Source organism: Lissotriton vulgaris, chromosome 12, assembly GCF_964263255.1.
Source record: "Lissotriton vulgaris chromosome 12, aLisVul1.2, whole genome shotgun sequence".
Taxonomy (NCBI): Eukaryota; Metazoa; Chordata; class Amphibia; order Caudata; family Salamandridae; genus Lissotriton; species Lissotriton vulgaris.
In genome coordinates, this window is record NC_141700.1 from 54336982 (window position 1) to 54358110 (window position 21129).

At 44.8% G+C, this 21129-nt stretch overlaps 1 protein-coding gene across 1 annotated transcript in view; it reads right to left on the reverse strand.

Annotated features, from left to right (window-relative positions):
• Nucleotides 1–2059: 2059 nt before the first annotated feature.
• The window catches only part of KDM4B (lysine demethylase 4B), a 302619-nt gene continuing 283549 nt past the window's right edge, over nucleotides 2060–21129 (reverse strand). Inside the window, exon 24 of the mRNA XM_086947052.1 lies at nucleotides 2060–5932. Coding sequence (XP_086803178.1) covers nucleotides 5741–5932 — 192 coding nt within the window. The 3' untranslated portion in view covers nucleotides 2060–5740. The remainder of the gene's footprint in view (nucleotides 5933–21129) is intronic.

The window sequence follows — 21129 nt, forward strand, 5'->3', positions numbered from 1 at the left end:
CACCCACATGGGGGTTACTGGCGCTTGAAACCAGATAGAATACTTGGAGGGCTTCAATATAGCTTTTGGGGCATTTTCACTAAACATCCATGTTTACTATTGAATTACTTCATGTCCTACTTTTAAATACCATGCACCCTGCTTTATGAGCAGGATGGTCTACTTAGGGGTGATTTATTTAAAAAGGAGGGTTTAGACCCGTGGAAAGTTTTATTATGACAGGTTGGATTGCTTCTCTGGTTACAGTGGTAGGGCTGAAGCCATGTTATTCACTGTAGTGGATAGCACAGTGGTGGCTGCAGTCCACCAGTGACAATTAACTTGCACGCCCTGGGTACACTTTGTACTGTAAACTATGAATGTATAGGTAAGTTATATATGTCAATTACAATTTCATCACTTTGAAAGTTGGAGTGCAGGCACTTACCTTTGGTTAGCAGGGTTTAAGTGTGCAGAGTTGTACAGCAAGCATCAACAGTTAAATATATAATATGGGGGATGCAACAAGCAAAATATGGTCATTTCCTACAGAGGATATATTTAGGAGTTCCAAGGTATGACTCTCCTTGATGATATCCAGTTACCTCTTGCCCAAAGTCCCACTCTGGCAGTTCTTCAGGAAATAAATTATCTTTCCAGGGTCACGCGAGGTGTGTAGAGCCCAAACAAGTCGAGCTCAGTTTCCTTTTTCCTTGAATTACAAAAGCGAGCTTCATCTTCGTTTACCTATTTGCCTCTTCTGTTGAGACAAGTTGGGTAATTGCCTGAGATCCATAACCACCATATTGCCTGTACTGTGGAAAATTGGTGGGCTGCTGCTGATAGCCACTTTGATTCTGGAATCTGTAAAACTCAAACTGCTGTCTGTTTAATTTTTTATTGGACCTAAAGATCTTGAAGTTTCTGTGTCTGTTTAAATGGAGCGGAGAGTATTGTTTATTTTGTCACTTAAGACATTCTGCCCTTTGGGCGTGTCCATAATTCTTGACTGTACTCAAACCAGCCACGTCACCTCAATACTGTCGCATTTTCAATATGCCTGAAACTAGTAGTATATGAATCCTTGACCGCGTCGGTTACAAATAGTGTAGCTTCCTCTCCTTCAGAATGGTTCTAACTTGCAGCTCGTCTTTCTGAGAAAAACCTTTCAAGAATAGGGGCAATATTGTTCCCAAATTGGAGATCAAAGAAGTATTGTGGATGCCTAGACTATTTTAACTGCATCCACCATTAATGCTTTCCTCACTGAATCCCTTTTCTGACCCTCCTAGCTGTGCACAGGGTAGTCGGATTCTGCATTTGAGCTGTGCTGCAGTGCATACTACTGACCTGATTCAGGATGCAGGCTGGGAAAATTTAAAGTGCCTCGTATTTCTTTCTTTTTTCAATCTTAGTTCGGTTTAACTCCTGGATTTTCCAGAGGTTCCAGGCCTTCCATCCATAAATGATTCTTTCTGGTGACGTGCAGAAATTGAATAATGTTTTTTGGGTGGAAGCCTATCTTCCTTCCAGAGGAAAAAGTCTTCTGTGGAGAAACGTCTAGCTCCTGGGGCTTGGTGGGGAGCTCTTTTTATTAGACGGTGGCAAAGCTCCAGAGTATTCCTATAACCAGACATGCCCCAGAAAACCTAGCATTTGTAAACCTCTGGGAGAGGTAGGAAGCTGTGCCATGCTGACTGAATGATCCACGTTTGGGTCACAAAATAAGGCTGGCTTGGCTGGTTATATGTAGTCCATGGCTTTTATCAGGGTTATAGTTCGTCTGTATACAGTGCAGTTAACATTTACTACCAAGGATTGACAATGGAATAATTCAAATATGTCAATCTACAAATAAAGCTTTAAAACAAAAGAAAATTCATAAAGAGTGCTAATTGCACAGGACTGCCTAAGTGATGGCTCACCGGGCAAAGCTTTACTGTCCTATTCAAAGAGGCCTGGTGCAAACATAGGCGAGTAACGTTCTATAGTACTACAACCAGTAAGTTAGAGTTCCGGATGATTTGCTGTGCAAGTCTCTGCTGTCAGATTCTGTATACAAACTGGGAGGAAGTTTAGATGATGTACAATTGTACAGTGCTCATTTGTAAGTTTTAATTCATTATGAACCAAGAGGCAGAAAAAATATGCAAAAAATACATCACATCCTGAAAAAAACGTTTTGTACGCTTTACACACTTTTACATTGTTTTCAAGTAAATAATTTTACATGTCCCATCTCCATTTGGTAGAGCTGCTCTTAATGATAAGTGCTTATGCAAATCCTCTCCCCCAGCTTATTCAAGGGAAACTTGAGGAGGGAAACAAAGGCAGGTTACCAGTGGGGAAAAAGGGGATCTGCCTACATATTTCCGCCTTGGAGTACAGCTACAGTGGAATGGGCTCCCAGAATCTATGTACAACAATATAAATATTTAAAAATAACTACAACAGGTTTACACTACTATAACATGCAGAGGCCCTCCCCTGAACATTCACGTTTCACCCCGCCCCCTCCCTAATACCCTCTTTCACAAAAAATATCTTCTGGCAGTAAATTCTCTTGTTTGAGGATTATTTTAAATAGGTCTGTAGTCTGGGTATCATTTAAATATTTTTCAAGTTCAAGAAGATTTAATTTCTCATTTTAGATCATCTTAGATTCAACACTAGGAGGTGGATGTGAACTAAAGCTTGCTGTAAACACGTGAGAGCAAACAGACTTCTCCTCAGGAGAGGACTTGGCCCCAAATGCAACCGTCATTGTAGATCTAAGAATTTCTTCCAGCCACCTTTACAATGTGAAGAATGGCAAAAAAACATCACTCCAGATTTGCAGAGAACAAAGATTAGTATCAACAGTGCTAGTTCATGAACAGCACTTAGACCAGGACTTCAGTCCTCCTTTGTGCTGTACGTTTTGAACCAGTAAACCATTCTCACATTAAATATGTACATGGTGACACTTAGCAACCGGTCTCCAGGAGTTAGTTAATATCTTCAACTCCACGCACTGGAGAAGGGGAAGAAATGGGTTTGGGTAAATTAAAGTATTACATATCCTGTATCAATCATGATAAACATGTGTATTTGTGCAAAACATGACGGTACCCAAGTACCTATCACGGTGCTAGGCTAGAATGCAAGATCAGCTCGCATGCTGCTTCCTATCCATTTTGTCTAGCGGTAATTGCTATAGAGCTGTTGAGTCGCATTACCACTTCAGGTAGACTTCCACTCGTTTGTCCCGTTCCAATAGTGCAACGCCTATTTTTCGCCAAGCCTTCATACATGTCCTAAGGGGTATGGCTGTTCAAGGTCTTCCCTGACGTATAGTACTCTCCTTTACCCTTGATGTATACTTAATGCTTTAAAACATTTGATCCCTTAATATGGTCATATTGATTAAACACGTCGGCTGTACAGAATTTATATTGACGTTTGTATTTCTACTGCTGAATGTAGAATACATTAAATGCGTTTTCATTGAATGGAATCTTATTTGTGGGAATTGCCGAGTTGTGAATAATACCATGTTATTGTGTGCAACTCCAACTTTTTTCCTCTAATGCAGATCTTCTTTTGTGGGCTTGTAGATGGTTTCACAGGGTACCCTGGAGTAGCTTATGACTGGATAAATACAATAATTTATCAATGCATGAGGGCGAGCCGGGTCAGCTGGCGGGGCTGCATGCCCACACCATTGTGTAACTGTACCCTGCAAGGCTTCTGAACCCTGTTGCTGCTCACTTTGGACGGATGGCATGTACAAAGGACTGTCAGTAATGTGTCCTACAGAGCTGGCTGCTTGATTTGTGTGCAGCCAGGGCCAGTGAACTAAGGTTCTGCTACATTGATAGTGCATTTTGTGCAAACATGCTGCTTTGTGTTTGCACTGGTATACTTCCATTGCATGTGCCAAATAATTTGTAATGGGTTGGGTTATGTAAGCATCTAGCTGTTCAAAGTGAAAGTGTGTGGTTAAGTGCATTCAAAATGTGCAGTGGATGGTGGTAAGGACTTTACTGTTGAGGAGATCAATGGATACGAGCCACCTGTTGACTATGTAGGTGACCTAAATACTATTGCTTTGGGTCTGTGCAGACACTACCTTTTTGGGAGGGTAGAAAGATACAGCCATTAAGGATTAGTGCAGCTATGGCTGGTAAGTAGTAACCCATGCTTGTACGACAGGATAGATTAAGACTCAATAATGGCTTACACCAGAGTAGAACAAAGGGACTGTACAAGTGCCCCATCCTCAGATTCTTTCATAATCCTAAATCGGAATGATGGGTTTCTAATCGTTCGAGTACATTATAGTAATAACGACGTCATAAAGAAATAAATAAACAATTCCAAGAGTTAACTCCATTGTCATGCTATCCCAGTTGCTTTGCAACTGTGGAAACAATTTTTTTTCCATAAATCTAAAAAACTTTTAAATGCTTATAGAAATAACTTCACAAAATTGGAATATTTACAGGAAGTGGAACCCATGGAGGCGTCAGTAGTAATGAAATAGCACCGTGCGCAAGGGCAAAAAGGAGTGACAGGCTCCGGTCTCATTGAGTACGACGACAAGCAGTTGTTCACAGAAACAAATGGCACATGCTGCTGGCACTGACGAAAGGACTGCAACCCTTGAGTAGCAACATAATTAAGAGATAATCCAGTTTGTTACAACTCCAGTGAAGAAAGGGATCAACAACGTCCCCCTCCTACACGGGGTCTGAGGTGGTGGACCACTGATGCTCCTCGACTACTCCAAAGTAATCAGATTACCAGAGCCCTTGCCTTTTGTTCAGTTCAGTTTCACCACCATCTAGCACTACTAAATGAACTAGAGCGTTCCACGCACATCCCTAATTCATGTGAAGTAGGAGCTGGCGCCTATCCTCCTGTTCTTGGTTTCTTAAAAATGCAGTTCTTTCTCGAACAAGATCGCCTACAAACCTCCTTGCTAAAGCAGAAAAAGGGAACCTCACTTGTCGTTGAAGAACCAGCATCCTCATTCTCGATTAACCTAGAGAATGCTCCTGGTATCTGTCGCGAACAGTGAGGTAGACTGCCCCCAGTGTTACTGGTAAATTGGTTCATCCTTCACTTTACTGGTGATTGTCATAACCCAACAACTTGCAGGTGAAAGTGAAAAGTAAACAAATGTTTTATCTCTTATTACCAGCAAACCAAGAGTTTGCACTTTCCTATCAGTGTGCAAAAAATAATAACTAGAAAGTGCGACAACTAGAGAGTGCCTTGTTACCGGTGTAAAGGAAAACCACTGTTGGCAAATCAAAACATGCAGACTTTATGCCTGAATACTGCTGAACGAGGAACTTGCACCCATTGTTGCTGGCTGCCGATTAGTCTCTACTCATTACAGCCAGCGAACAGTTTTAATCTTGCTCCTCCAGTGATTTATTTAGAGCTCACTATCTCCAAACACCCAAAGTGTACTCTTCTTCACCCAAACAAGCAAAACACTCCTTCGTTGCTTGCGCACAGTACCGCATGCCCAGGTTTTTGCAGGGTCCAACAGATAAGAATATCACTGAAATTTCTCCTGCACAACTGCCTGAGAAATGCAATCCTCTTTATCTTAAGGGAGAAACACACCGATTGGGTCTCGATTGTCTACAGCGTCCAGACCACTCGCACTGAATGCAGATGTGTAGGGGTAAGCGGTTATTGCACTGCCGTCTTGTCAGTCTGTTCCAGAATTTGCTGCAGGAGCCAGAAGTCTCCATTTCCATTCCTATTAAGAAGGGTTAACCTGAGGTTTTTTTATTTGACTGTATTTGCTCTTTAGTAGAGGGTCTTTAACAGAGTAGAACTCTGGTCTCTGTCCACACCCCTCCAGATTCTTGGGTCCATCCACTCTGGGACGTTTCGCTGCCTTGGAATTTTCAGCAGGGATGAACGCTTCCTGAGGTGCCACAGTGCTCACGGACTGTTGTTGAAGGTGGGTTGGCGAAAGCGGAGGAAAGAAAGAAGATATATAGTTTACTTTGCTGAATTTGTTTAGTAACACAGTGTCTGGAGCTATTAAATTCATAAGGGTATGTGTCCAAGAGCAAACACGTTCCTCTTAGACTAAGGCTTAAAACACCCCCCCCCCCGATGCATTTCATGCTATATAATGCTTTGAAAGACGTTTTTCTCATTGTAAAATAACTGGTTATATGACACTCACCAAGGAACAAGTACTACCAGCAAAGGGGCGCAGCCGGTAAAGCGGGATGCAGAAGCATGAAATAGTGGCTTGATGAACCTTTAGATGTGAATGCTTACTAGAAGAGACCAATCAAATGTGCACATATCCGCCTTGGTATAACCAAGGGCAGCTCAATCACTAGTGGGCAGATGTACGACCAGCAATTTTGTGACTCGCAAATTGTGTCTCAATTGGGACTTCCAATTTGCAAGTCGCAAAACTGGATGTACAACAGTGTGTTTAACACTGTTTGCGATTGCAAAACGGGCCACAAATTGCTAGGTCATGAATATTAATGAGCCTCTCGCAATTTGTGAGCCCATTAAGAATGACAGGCCCTCCCAGGTATGGTGGCCTGCTGGGCTCAGTAGACAACCATGTCTGGGACTGCTTTTAAATAAAGCAGTTTTTTAATGTAGCCCGTTTTCCTTAAAGGAAAACGGGATGCGTTTAAAAAAAAAAAAAAAGAAATGAATTGTTTTCATTGAATTTTTTTAAGGGCAGGTAGTGGTCCCTGGGACCGCTGCCTGCCCTTGAAAAATATTTTTAGAGCTTGTCACAAAGGGGCCATTTGCGACTTCATTACCACCCTCTTGAAAAGGGTGGTAATTTACGAGTGTTTACATTCGTACATGGGTTACAGAGTCGCTATCTGGAAGGGAACGCGCCTTCCAAATAGCAAGTCTTTAAACACTTTTTTGCGAGTCGCAATTCATTTGCGACTCGCAAAATTGTGTTAGTACATGGCCATTCCAATTTTAGCATGCACAAACGGGTCGCTAACTCGTTTGCACAAGCTAAACTGGGTCGTACATCTGGCCCTAAGTTACCTATCTGATGAGGAAATGGTGAACACTGGAAGATTTGCTCTACCTATTTCAGTTCTGAAACAATGTATCCTTCTTAAGACTTCTTGATCTAAATCGTCACAAGCATTTTAATAAATTTGTCTTTAGTAAGCTTAAATTGTTTTAACACATAAAGTTTACTTACTTGTAATCCTAGTTCTTGATCATGAAAATCTTTACTGATTAATCTCTACCTATTGGGAATCGTAGTACACTTAACAAAAACTTTTTTCCATCCTTCTTTCACGTTTTCCTGGAGGCATATTTTCTTATACAGGCAGCCAAAAAACCTTTAAAATATCACTGTAAAGGAAGCAATTCTCAATATTTTGAATATAGTTTTTTAATTAAATGAGTAGGTAGGCAGTATAGCTTTACAGAGATGTACTTAAGAGCCATTTCAACATATAGAACCTCTGCTACCTTATCAAGCGAGTTTTCCGGCTATCCAGAAACATTTAATAGAGTATTAAAACATGCCCATTTTCTAGAGTAAAATCGGCAAACCAAGAATGGAAAAGTGAATAGTGATGCTAAATTCCAGCGGTTATAGGCTTTGCCCACTTGAGCAGTGGTACTGGAATTGGAATTTTGTAAATGTGCAAACTGAGCTCCAGGTAGCTTCTGTGGAAGGAGTCATTGACTTTTCTAAAAGGGATTTGTCGTCCTTTTCTCCCAAGAAATTATACTGGATACAATTTGTATGTGTGTAACCATTACCATAGAGCTGGAACAATATTCTGTAAACATTGATTTAGAATTAAGGCACCTTGATTCTTCTCCACAATACGAGAAAGGCCTTTTCACATTCTGGGGAGAAACACTGTAAAACCCCAACAATCTTTCAACCTCCCAGGACCTAGAGCAACATCACCCCCACCCCCTTTCCCCTCTCCATGGCAATTAAGATGTCATTTGGATTCTTCTGGGCGTAGCTTTGCCATTTTGGCTGTCATTGATGGAGTAACTCCTAATTTTCCTTCACTTACAATGGTGAATGGCTCTATTATTAGGGATGTTGGTCAGCCAGAGAACTGAGAAATCTACAAACCCTGGGCATTTCTAAAACCTAAAGCCCCAGGCGAACCCAGAGTGATGTGGCTTGCGTGAATCCAACTACATTTTCTTACCTAGAATGCAATGCAAACATCTAGGTTTGACTACAATCGCATATTTTCTGGAAAACAAGAAACCACAAAATCCTACTGCTTAACAATTCGACGCTTCTGCTAAAAACAGCGCTGTAACAGGAACAGATCAAACCAGGGATCACACAAAGACCGCACTGACAGTATATGGTCACAGTTATCATCCGTTCCTCTCAAGGGCAATGTACCTTGCCACACAAGTGAGGTTCCTTGACCTAAAACCTCCTTGTTTTCCCTCTGGGCTTCTGGTGGCCTGAGCATTTTCTGTCCTCTGAGCTACCCTTGTACCGGTCCTTCCAGTCAGCTGGGCATTGTGCAGGTGTTCCAGAGAATCTGGTTATTCCTCATGGCCGGTGTAGTTCAGCACCATGGTAGGTTGGGTAAGTCATAGCAGCTAGTAACTGAGGCCTTTCCAGACTTAGCCCAGTTTCCATGGAGGGCTGCAAACCAGGAGAAATTCTTTCTTAACCTGGTCTGTATTAATATCGAGATGGCATGTTATCATCAGGGCCGGACTGGTTACTGGGCTTTCCTTAATAAACAATGCAAAACAAATGTTCAAAAAAGTATAATTTAAAGTTATTTATGTTGTATTGTTTATTTAGAAGCGCGGGTAGCTCCCCAGCAACAAAATGACCCCACCCTGCCACCCCAGCAAAAAACGCCCGGTAGCCAGGCCGGCCATGGTTATAATATTGGACTTTCCCAGTTACTGAATGTGCTGTGCCTGACATTATATTAAATACAAAGAGTTGTGTCACATTTTGGAGTACTGTAATTTGAGAGTCTTTCTCCCTAGAAGGGGGTGTGATAACTGCTCCCCTTGACTCCCTGCACCCGGTGGACACATCTTTTTACTGTTTGAAGGTGATAGTGGCATGTGCGTTGTTCTTGAAGTGCCTCAGACGTTATTCATTAGGTCAACAGACCTGCGGTTTCAGCAGGACTTTGTTGCACTCTGTAAATGTACAGATTCAATACTTTGCTTCTTTTAAGAATGTTTTTGGAGATACAAGTGAAATAGAAATAGTTTAGGAAAGTGCCCCTTTTTAACATGGTCACCCCCACTTTTTGCCTGGTATGCAATGCAGTTTTGACTGGAAGTGCACTGGGTTCCTGCTATCCAGGCCCCCCATGCCAGATCTCTTTCCCTAAACTGTACAATTTTTCCCTTAATTGGCAATACCCTTGGCCCCCCTGTAAGTCCCTAGTAAATGGTACCCCTGCTACTTAGGGCATGGGTTCCAACGAGGGTCCCTAAGGGCTGCAGCATGTATTGTAACACCCTAAAGGAACCCTCACCTAACTCATGCAATCTGCCATTGCAGGCTGCGTTTCTTGGTGCAGACAAAAGTGAAAACAGGGCATGGCACACATCCCTGTGTGCTATGCCTGCAGACACTGCATGCAGTATATGCAAGTCACCCCTACAGCAGGCCTTACAGCCCTAAGTCAGGGTGTACTATACTGCATTTGTGAACATATCTGCATGAACAGATATGCCCCTGTGCTGGTAAGTTCAATCACTGCCAGTACAAGTGACCTGGGAAGCCATTTTAAGTACAGGTGCTAGGCACTGGTGGAAATAAGTTCCCCAGCTACATGATGGCTTCACTGAAACCAAAGATGTTTTGTATCTTTACCATCTTTATTTTGGTTTTTATAAACTAACATAAAATACACACCGTGTTTAAAAACATGGAATGTTAAAAATAGTCCACTGTAGTGCACGTAGACTATGAAGATAAAAATAGCACAATCATAACCATTCAATGCCAAATACATTAAGCTGGAAATAGGCTCAAGCCTGACACAAAAGGTGATATACTAAGCCCAACCGAGGTCGCCCTCAATCAGACAATTCCCAGTATGACAAAAACCTCAGTAGGAGTCCTAGAGAATTGGCTCAGATTGGGTCCACTACGCCGGCCGGAAAGTGATTAAGAGGGAGCAATTAAAGCGGAGTTTAAAGTGCAAGTGAGGGGGAAGTGGAATTGCAAAGGCTCCACCTAAAACTATTAAAGCCCCCACGCTTTTAGTTGGTGTGAACCATGTTGGGCCTGGGTAATTTGCAGAAAAATAGAGAATACATCTTCTAAAGGCTGTCTTGCGAAAAGCCCTTTCAGGTAGCTTTAGGGACAACAGGTCACCTATCTAAAGTTAAAATGGATAATACAGTAAAAAGGTTTAAACAACAGTGACACAGCCATTACATGTTAATTCCTCCCCACTTTTCTTACTCTGATATACCATATGGAGGTTAAGGAACTTGAGATTTAATAGACAACGCAGTGCCTGGTATCTGTCTTACATGCTCTCAGGGCATTTTGCCTATTATCAAGCTCGAGTAGGCACGCTGTTTTCGGTGAGCGTCACAATAAAACAATATGTTCTTCATTCTCCACAGCCTGGTACCCCATAGCACACAGGCTAGTGGAGTTGGCATTTTAGCTCCATGAGGAAGTGAAAGAGACTGTAGAATATATCCCTAACCTAAATTTGATAAAAAGAGACCTTGATGATGGCACGTTAACATAATTCAGAAGATCTTTGAATAGGTGACTACTTTCGAAGGACAGGAACAGGTATGTAATGCTATCCGAAGAAGTAGCAGACATTTTAGAGCAAAGAAGAACAAGTTACTTACCTCTGGTAACAATATATCTGTAAGAAACATAAGATTGGTTATAGATTCCGTACCTTAGAATTATCCCTAGGCGTCAGACTGAATCCGGAAAGTTTTTTCGTCAGCAGTACCCCTGCGTGTCGGAAGGTGGCGTTGGTCGACTCCATGTCTGCCGTCAGAGTCGTGGTCGTTGGGATGTTGTCGCGGTAGCTACATAGACGTCACCCTTGCGCGCTGACGTCAGGTCTGTACACCACCTTCCACGCCAGAAGCGCAGAGCCATGCAAGACACTCACCCCTGGTGCACAAAACTAGGGCCCTGAAAGGATGTCATTAATCCTAGAAGTCAGTTCGCAGTACAGGAGGATGGTTGGGGCAGTAAGGAATCTATAACTAACCTATGTTTTTTACAGATATATCGTTACTGAAGGTAAGCAACTTGTTTATCTGAACGAAACAGTTAGTTATAGATTCCTTACCTTAGAATAGATACCCCAGCAATACCAACCCCAGAGGTGGGTCTGCAAACTAAGTTCAAACCAGAAAGTCCTGGAGAACAGAACGGCCAAAGAAGCCTTCTCTCCGGACTTGGCTGTCCTGGCAGTAGTGTTTGGTAAACGTGTGCAGCGATGCCCATGTATCTGCCTGACAGATGTCATTAAGGGGGACTCCTTGTCCCAAAGCAGTGGTAGCTGCCGTCGCCCTGGTGGAATGAGCCCGCTGTCCCACTGGAGGCTCCTCCTTTGCCAAAGAATAGCAGGCTTTAATGCACAGAACAACCCACCTGGAGATGTTCCGTGTGCCCACATACCCAACAATGAGCTGGCGCGATCCAGATAGAAGGAAAGCGCACGTTTTTGATCCAGACAGTGGAACCTCTCTTCCTCTTTTGAAGGATGCGGAAAGAAGGTGGGCAAAGGGATGGTTTGACCAATGTGGAAAGAAGAATACACCTTGGGAAGAAAGGAAGGTCTAGTTCCAAGGACGACCTTGCCCGGATGGGCAGCCAGAAAGGGAGGTTTGGAACAAAGAGCTTGTAGCTCACTCACCCTGCATGCAGAGGTGATGGCCACCAGAAAGGCAGTTTTCAAAGTAAGAAGCCCGAGATGACAGTTAAGCAGTGCCTCAAAGGTAGCGCATATAAAAAAGGTAAGCACCAAGTCCACGTCCCACTGGGGCATTACGAATGGAACAGGAGGAAAACGATAAGTAATGCCCTTAAGGAATCTGTTTACAACAGGGGACTTGAAAAGAGAAGGCTGATCAGGAAGCCAAAGGAAGGCCAAAATGGTTGATAGGTAGCCTTAAGAGTGCCCAGGGCAGAGCCCTGCTGGGCCAAAGAATGGAGGAACAAAAGAACCTCAGAAAGAGGAGCAGAAAGGAGATACACAGCCTTTGCTGTTCACCATGCCACAAATTTGTTTCATCTGCAGGCGTATACCATCTTAGTGGAAGGACACCTGGCTGCAAAGATAACATCGCAGATTTCGGAGACAGGTCAAACGACGTCAACTGCCGCCACTCAATCTCGAATGAAGGAGGTGGAGGCCGGACAGGTTCGGGTGGAGGACCTTTCCCTGCTGCTGCCTCCTGAAGAGGCAGGTTGATCGGAGGATTGGAAGACATGTTGAGCAGCTCGGGATACCAGACTCTTCATGCCCAATCCGGGGCCACATAAATGACTTAGGCCCGGTCGCGCTTGAGCTTCTTCAGCACTCTGGGCAGAAGTGGTATAGGCGGAAAGGCGTATAGAAGACCGCAAGTTCACTTGCGACAAAAAGCGTCGCCTAGCAAGTGCTGCCTTGAAAATTTCAACACGCAGAACTTCTGACATTGTGCGTTCTTTTCGGTAGCGAATAGATCTAACCAAGGCTCTCCCCACTGCTAAAAGAGACCTTGCACCACCACAGAGTGAAGACGCCATTCATGAGCCATCATGCACCTGCGGCTGAGTTGGTTCGCCCTGGCGTTCAGGGAACCTGCCAGGTGTTGAACCACCAAAGATATGCCCTGATGTTCCAGCCATGTCCAGAGGCAGTGGACCTCTTGACATAGGGTCCATGACCCCACCCAGTCTTGTTTGTTGCAGTACTACATGGCGGTGGTGTTGTCTATGAACACTTACACTACTCTTCCCTGTACAGAGAGAAGGAATGCTTTCAGTGCAAGACGAATCTCCTTAACTCCAGAGGTTGATGTGGAGCCCGGACCCCCCAGAGATCAGAGGCCTCTGATCTCCACCTCCGCCATGTGGCCGCCCCATCCCAGAAGGGATGCATCGGTCACCACTGTAAACTCTGGTTGAGGAAGGGAGAGGGATCTGCTGTCAACCCAATCCTGGTTCGTTAGCCACCACTGCCATTGGTGTGCAGTGCCCTTCGAGATCTTGATGCAATTAGACAGGTTCCCCTGATGTTTTGCCTACTGGAACTTCAGGTCTCATTGCAGAGCCCGCATAAGTCATCTGGCATGGTCCACCAGCAGGATGCAGGAGGCCATCAGGCCTGGTAGCCTGAGGGTCATCCTGCCCGAAACCCAGGATAGAGGCTGAAAGATCAGAATCATAGCCCGAATATCCCGGACTCACTGTTCGGGAGGATAGACCAGAAACTGCGTTGTGTCCAGAACCGCGCCGATGAAGAGGAGCTTCTGAGAGGGGGTCAGGTGTGACTTCCGCACGTTGATGGAGAACCCCGGCAAATGCAGGAGGTCGGCCGTAGTCTGGAGGTGGGAGATGACAGCCTGGGGAGAGCCCGCCTTCAACAGCCAGTCATCCAGATAGGGGAAGACTGGAACCCCTGATCTGCGCAGATGAGCTGCGACCACCGCAATCATTTTCGTGCGCTGGTAAGGCCAAAGGGGAACACGATGAACTGAAAGTGCTCGTGGCCTACTGTAAACCGTAGGTAACACCTGTGGGCCGGCAGGGCGAGATGTGGAAATAGGCGTCCTGCAAGTCCAACGCTACCATCCAGTCTCCAGGGTCAAGGGCAGACAAGACCTCAGCGAGCACCATCATTTTGAACTTCGCCTTCAGGAGGAAGCGGTTGATGTTCCTGAGATCCAAGATAGGACGCACCCCTTGTCCTTCTTGGGCACCAGAAAGTAGTGGGAATAGCCCCCACAACCTACTTCTGGGGCAGGAACGCACTCAATGGCCCCCTTGGCCAAGAGTGCCTAAAATTTCTGTTGGAGAAGGGCCAGATGCCTGACTGGTCAACCACACTACCACAAAAGAAAGTAAAGTATTATCTACTATAGCATCTGCTGTGCCTCTGGGGATCCACTGGACTCTGTGCACACTATACCTCACTTTGGTATAATATACACAGAGCCAGTTTCCTACAGTGTTTGTTTAGAGGATTATGTATGTGGGCTACAGATTCCTTCTGGAATCCATTTTCGTCATCTTCCTTCTTGATCTTCATCAGAGCTGGTGCCGAGCCAGTGTGTGTAAGTGATTTTTCTTGTGCGTTTGGGGGGAGGGGAGGGGAGGGTGGTGGTTTTTCTCTACCGATGCCTTTTTTGGGAGGATGATATTTTATTCATGGAAAAATTCACAGTAGACTTCATGACTGCAAGCTCCAGGGGAGGGAGCAGGATTCTTCCTCCAGTATCACTGACCAGAAGCTCTGGGAAAGCTGTAGGATCTTTACAAAAAGTCCTTGTCTTTTCCTGACATAAACGCCTACCCCCCACTCTTTGACTTCAAGTTCAAAACAACTTTATTTCGATTCATAACGAATCATAAAAAGCACATAGACAGAAATACATAATTAAGGGGTGCAATTACATTGGGTTGCAGTCACAGTTAAAATAGAGCAGTTAAAATATTTACAAAATGTTTTAAAAAAAAGCAGCAATTTTTCAGTAATTCCATAGGGTGTTGTCAAGACTATTAAATTATCTATTTCCAGAACGTTTTTTAATGCGGAAAGCAGCTACCAAGAAGTTAGCGACATTAAACATATTTAGTGGTGAGTCTAACTTTTTTAAGTAAAATAGGGCAGGCTTGATTTGGACGAACCCCTTGTTCTTAAGCAATGGGACAATATACTTTTTCCTGGGCAGATCATATATACCACAGAAGAACATAAAATGAGCAGTGTCCTGCAGAGAAAAACCGTCACATTTGCAGGCCGCTAAGTCCTCTGGCTTGGCCCATACCTTAGAGTCATTTAACAGAAAGTGAATCTGGTTAAGTCTTAGTTTGGTTAATAACCAGCAATGTAATGGAATAGACACTACTGTTAAATAAGGTTCAATGGCCGGTGTAGTTTTAGAAATATAGTGCTCCCTCACTGTGGGTTTCGCAAGCTCACAGCTCTCCCGCTCCATTTCTCTCACTTTTAAAAAAGTCGATTTGAACCATTCCAGGTCATTCTTAACGATGCCATGTGGTGTGTGGAAGAGATCTGGGCGGCCCAGGGAAGTTAGTGTTTTATTAATATATGCTAGCCACGGGATATTTTTCATATTGTCCAGGAGTAGGCAGTCTCTCATGATTGTGTGGTTCAGAGTTAAGTTGGAGTTCAGCCATGTTTTTAACCACATCAAGATAGGGGATTGTTTGATGATGTCACTGATGTACCCCTGGCCTAGTTCCATATGGACAGAGAAAGTGGCTGTTGATTGAGGTAATCCTAAAAGCATACGAAAAAATCTGTTCTCTTCCATCTGTATTGCTTCTATGTTGTTCGAGTAACCCCAGATGGAAGCCCCGTACCTTACTACTGATATTGATTTCGCTCTGTAGAGTGCCAGCATTGCTTCCGTGGGCTTACCACCCAGACGTTTTGAGAAGCCGACTATGGCTGCTGCTGTTCTTTTCATGGCATTGGTTTTGACGGATATTTGGGGTGTCCACGTACCCTTATCGTCGTATACTACCCCCAGGTAGGTAAAAGTTCTCACTTTGGAAATAGAAGTGTTAGCACAGTAGAAAGTCTTCAAATCCTTATTTTTTCTGCCGCCTACAGCCATAACATGGGACTTGTCTGAATTGATTTTTAGACCAAGGGAGGTCATAAAAGCATCGAAGGATGTCAATAGTCTTTGTAGCCCAAGGGGGGTACGTGCCACGAGCACCGCGTCATCCGCGTAAAGGAGGACCGGGGTGGACAGTCCGCCAAAACGCGGGACGTCGAGTGTTGCCAGCTCCAGTGTAGATTCAAGGTGATTAATATAGAGTGTAAATAACATTGGGGCGAGAATACACCCCTGTCGCACCCCTCTGGTAGACTTGAATCCTGCTGTGCAGGCTCCTTCCTGCGTCATCCTGATGGATGCTTCTAGGTCCCGATGGGCCTCAGCCAGAAAATGAACCAAGGTAGGGTCCATCCCCAGTTCCAGGAGGATGTCCCACAGCCTGGACCTATTCACTAGGTCGAAGGCTGTGGACAGGTCCATGAACCCTAGGTAGATTGATCCGCTGGCTGCCATAGTGTACTTGCCTAGGATCAGATGTAAGTTGAGGCACTGGTCCTCCGTCCCTCTTCCCTTTCGAAACCCGTATTGGGCATTTGATAAGATGTTATTGCTGCCAGCCCACTCGTCAATCCTTGCCAGTATCACTTTCCCTAGGATTTTGAAAGACGAGTCGATAAGTGAGATGGGGCGGTAGCACCTCGGGTCTCCCCTCTGGCCTTTCTTGAAGATTGGAATGATGGTGGCGTGTGACCAGGAAACAGGCAAGCTATGTTTCATGGCGGCGTTGAAGACGTTGGTCAGGATGTTTGCCCAGAAAGAGACATTGGCCTTGAACATGTCGGCTGGAACGCCATCTGGGCCTGGCGCTTTCTTCCCTACTGTGTTGGTTATGGCCTTTTCAACTTCTTCCATGTTAAAGGAGAGTGCTGTCTTGGGGGAGTTAGATTTGAGGATAGTCGGTGTTTCGCATATTTGGTCACTCCCATAGATGATTTTGAAATGAGCTAACCAATCCTCCTCACTGATGTTGGCCTCTAGGATATCGTTAGCTTCTCCGGAAAACAAGGGATTGTTTATAATGGCCCAGAAGCTGGAACTGTCTCTTAAGGTGGCTTTTTCCATTAGTGAGGCCCAGGCATCCTTTTTGAGAGCTACTTTGCGTTCATGAATGATGTTATAATATTCTTTTCTTAGTCTGGCAACTTCCCCTCTGTCCCTCTGTCCCTGGGTGATTTTTTTAATTCGTTCAGGAGGCAAGTGTGTGCTTTCGAGCAGGCTTTATTGAACCAGCCCTTGGTCGGTCGAGTCTTCTTCCTAGATTTGACTGTGAGTTCATCAGAAATTACAGCGCACAGGGTATCAAAGGCGGTGATTACATCTTCTCCCTGTTTAGAATTGTCTTGGCAAATATCTTGGCACTCTTTGACTTAAAAATACCTTGGCCCAGGAATGAAGCTTTTTAGGGCGATGTTTATTTTCAAACAGTTGCAAGCCACTTATTTCTACCTCTGCTTTCCGGTCAGGTCGCAATCAAATCACCAAGGAGCGGCTCTGCATGTTCTTGTCCTGAGTAATACGGCCAGATGGCGGAACCTGCGGGAGAACAAGCCAGATGGATCCGACTTGCTGTGAGTGCGCCCCTACATGCTTAGGCGTTTGGTGAACAAAAAAAACCCCAAAAACATATATATATATATATATATATATATATATATATATATACACACACACAAACATATATAATTGTTACCCATATCAATGCAGCCCCCAAATGGAGGATAAACAATGTAGTTGCATACATAAATATTGCATTTGCCAATACATAAAAGACACATGAGAGCAAATAGCACTTCAACTCTGTCTTTTAATGAGCAAAACACTCATAACAGGCAAAACCTGCACATAGCAGACATTGTTAGCCTACAGGCTGCAGTGCAACACAATAGCATGGAAAATGAAAGCATTTTCAACAAAAACTGGCCCTGTGCCTTTAAGGCAGCCATGACCCTAGCTTCCCATCATGCCTCAGGGGTGACAGTTGGGTCAGTTGTTCTTTGCATAACCCTGAAGATCAGGGCCCAAAGATATCTTTTAATACTTAAGAAATAAAAACGCATTTGTCTGGGGAGGTGGGTGGGTTGCTTATGACTTTGATGAGGATACCCCTGGAAGAGAACTAGGATTACAGGTAAGTAACTTATCCTTCTCTTCCAGAGGATCCTCATCAATAGTCATAAGCACTAAATAGAATAGCAAGCCCAACAACCACCTGCAGACAAATGAGAACACAGAGTGATTCAAACCACAGCAACCGAAAAATCAGCTGTTGAACAGATTTCTCAAGGAGGCTTGCCCTACTTGAGTGTCCGCTCTGGTATCTGAGTCAAGACAGTAGTGTCTTGTAAACGGTGTACTGATCTCCAAGTAGCTGCTTTGCATATCTCGGAGAGCGGTACATTATTGAGGAAAGCCGTTGTGGCTGCTTTTCCTCTTGTGGAATGAGCTTTCGGAGCGGACAAAAGTGGTTTCCCTGCTAACTGATAGGCTAGTTTAATGCATGAAACTATCCATCTGGAGACGGTCCTTTTTTTGTTGCTGGGAAACCTGAGGTGATCAGACTTTCTTATAGACTTCGACCTTTCGAGATAGAACTTCAAAACCCTTTTAAGGTCTAGTGAATGAAGGGCACTGTCCGCTGGGTTGGAGGGGTTAGGAAAAAAGGTCGGGAGTGAAATTGTTTGATTTACGTGAAAATCCGACACCACCTTGGGAAGAAAGGACGGATGAGTTTTGAGCACCACCCTATTGAGATGGAAAACCAGATAGGGCTCTTTGGAACAGAAGGCCTGAATCTCACTCACTCTACTCGCTGAGGTGATAGCCACCAAGAACACGACCTTCCACGTAAAGTGTTGCAAGGTCACCTTGTGGATAGGTTCAAAAGGTGGACCCATCACTCTGGAGAGCACCAAATTCAGTTCCCAAGGAGGTGAAAGGGGCCGCACTGGAGGATATACCTTCTTAAGGCCCTGAAGGAAATCCTTCACCACTTGTAACTGAAAAAAGGAGGGTTGAGAAGGCGAACGCCTATAAGCCGTAATGGCCGCTAAGTGCACTTTACTAGAGGAGTATTTCAAACCTGCTCTGGCTAGGTTAAAGATATGGTAAAACTACATCCTCCTGCCCCCTGGTGGGACTACATTTATTTTGCACACACCACATGTAGAAGCGTTTCCATTTACAAGCATAGCAGTGCCTGGTGGAAGGTCTCTTTGCCTCTTTCAATATAGACATACAGTCTGGAGATAGACCTAGATGTCCATACAGGAGGACCTCAGGAGCCATGCTGCCAAGTTCAATGATGGAAGGTTGGAATGATGGATCCTCCCGTTCATCTTGGACAGCAGGTCTGGTCTGCACGGCAGCCTCCTGTGTGGCTTCAGTGAGATATGTAGAAGGTCCGGGTACCACCACTGTCTCGGCCACTCCGGAGCAATCAGAATCATTGTAGTGTCCGAGTGTGACAGTTTGGTCACCACTTTCGGGATGAGAGGTAGTGGTGGAAAGGCATACACACATGCCCCGGACCAGTCGATCAAAAGGGCATTCCCCCTCGATCCTGATCCTTAGTATCTTGAGGCGAAGTCTTGGCATTTTTTGTTTTCGTTGTCTACAAACAGGTCTATGCTTGGATGACCCCAAGCTTGGAAGATGTCGTCGAGCACTTCGTCGGAGAGGACCTAATCTTGATGCTCTGTGAAGTGGCGACTGAGAGCGTCCACTTGGGAATTCTGCTCCCCGGCAGATGAACTGCTGTGGTGGATAGCTTCCTCGTCAGCAGCCAATTCCACAGGGAATGCGCTTCCAACGACAGAGTCCTCTATTGAGTTCCCCCCTGCTTGTTCAGGTAGTACATCGTGGTGGTATTGTCCGTTTGTACTAGAATGGAACTTGCCTGAATCGAAGGAAAGAAGGCCTTGAGAGCCAGATGAACCACCCTGAGCTCTAGCATGTTGATTTGGTACAATTGTTCTTTCGAGGACCATAGGCCTTGTGTCTGAAGAGAGCCCATGTGGGCTTCCCATCCTTTTAGAGAGGCGTCCGTGATCAGAGTCTGAGACGGAGGAGCTTGATGGAATGGAATTCCTACCTCCAGGTTGTCTCTGTTCATCTACCATGGAATTGAAGCCTTGGAACCCTTTGATAAGCAGATCTCGTCTTCCCAGCGAGAAGACCTCTGGTCCCACTTGTCCTCCAGATCCTGCTGTAGAGGACGCATTTTCAAACCGGCATTGGGCACCAGAAAAATGCAGGATGCCATCGATCCGAGTGCTGATGCTATCTGCCGCACTGTCGACCAGTTGCTCTTAAGAATTTTTCTGCACTTTTGGATAAGGGATGACTGTCTCTCCTCCGAAGGAAACACTCTTCCTTGTTCGGAGTCTATTAGTGCTCCCAAATAGTGAATTTTCTGAGTGGGTTGTTGCATTGACTTCCGGTAGTTTACGTGCAGACCCAGCCTTTGACAGAGCCGTAGACACTGTTGGAAATGGTTGCTCACTCCCTGAGGGGTTGGACCCTTGATCAGCCAGTTGTCCAGATAAGGATAGGCGAAGATGCCCCTACGCCTCAGAGCAGCTGCTACCACAGACATAAACTTTGTGAAGACTCGGGGAGCTGATTTTTGCCCGAAGGGCAGCACCTTGAACTGATAATGGGATGTTCCGACGACAAATCACAGATATTGCTGATGATGATGACTTATCGGTATATGAAAGTAGGCATCTTGCAGATCCAACGAACACATCCATCTCCTTCGCGAAGGTGAGGATATATTTGGTAGAGAGCCAGCATGCACAATTTTTCTCGCTTGATGTTCTTGTTGAGGGCTGTTAGATCCAAAATGGGTCAGTACTCCGAATTTTGACCTTTTTTCTTCACCAGAATACACTGGAATACACTCCTCGACCTCTTTTCGGCTGCGGGACCTTCTCTATAGCTGATTTTTGTGGAAGGATGCCCACTTCCCTCTGTAGATGTTGATCTGGTAATTTGATGTTGCTCCCGGAGGGACTGAGGTAGGACGACGTTGGAAACGTAGAGAGTACCCATTTTGAATCGTGGTCAGCACCCATTGGTCTTTCGTGATGCCTAACCACTCTTGTAGATGATTCGCCACACTTCCTCATAATGGAGCGGTGCACGGCACGGGAGGAAGCAGAGATTAATTTGTTTGCTGGGGGCTTGGTAGAGGTGGTGGACTGACGGTTCCCTCCTCTTCCCCTGTTAGATCGTCGATTTTGAAATTGCGATCTCTGCTGCCCTTGTTGGCTTTGGTTCTTTTGCCAAAGAGGGGTTTGAACCCTCTGTTGGAACGATCGA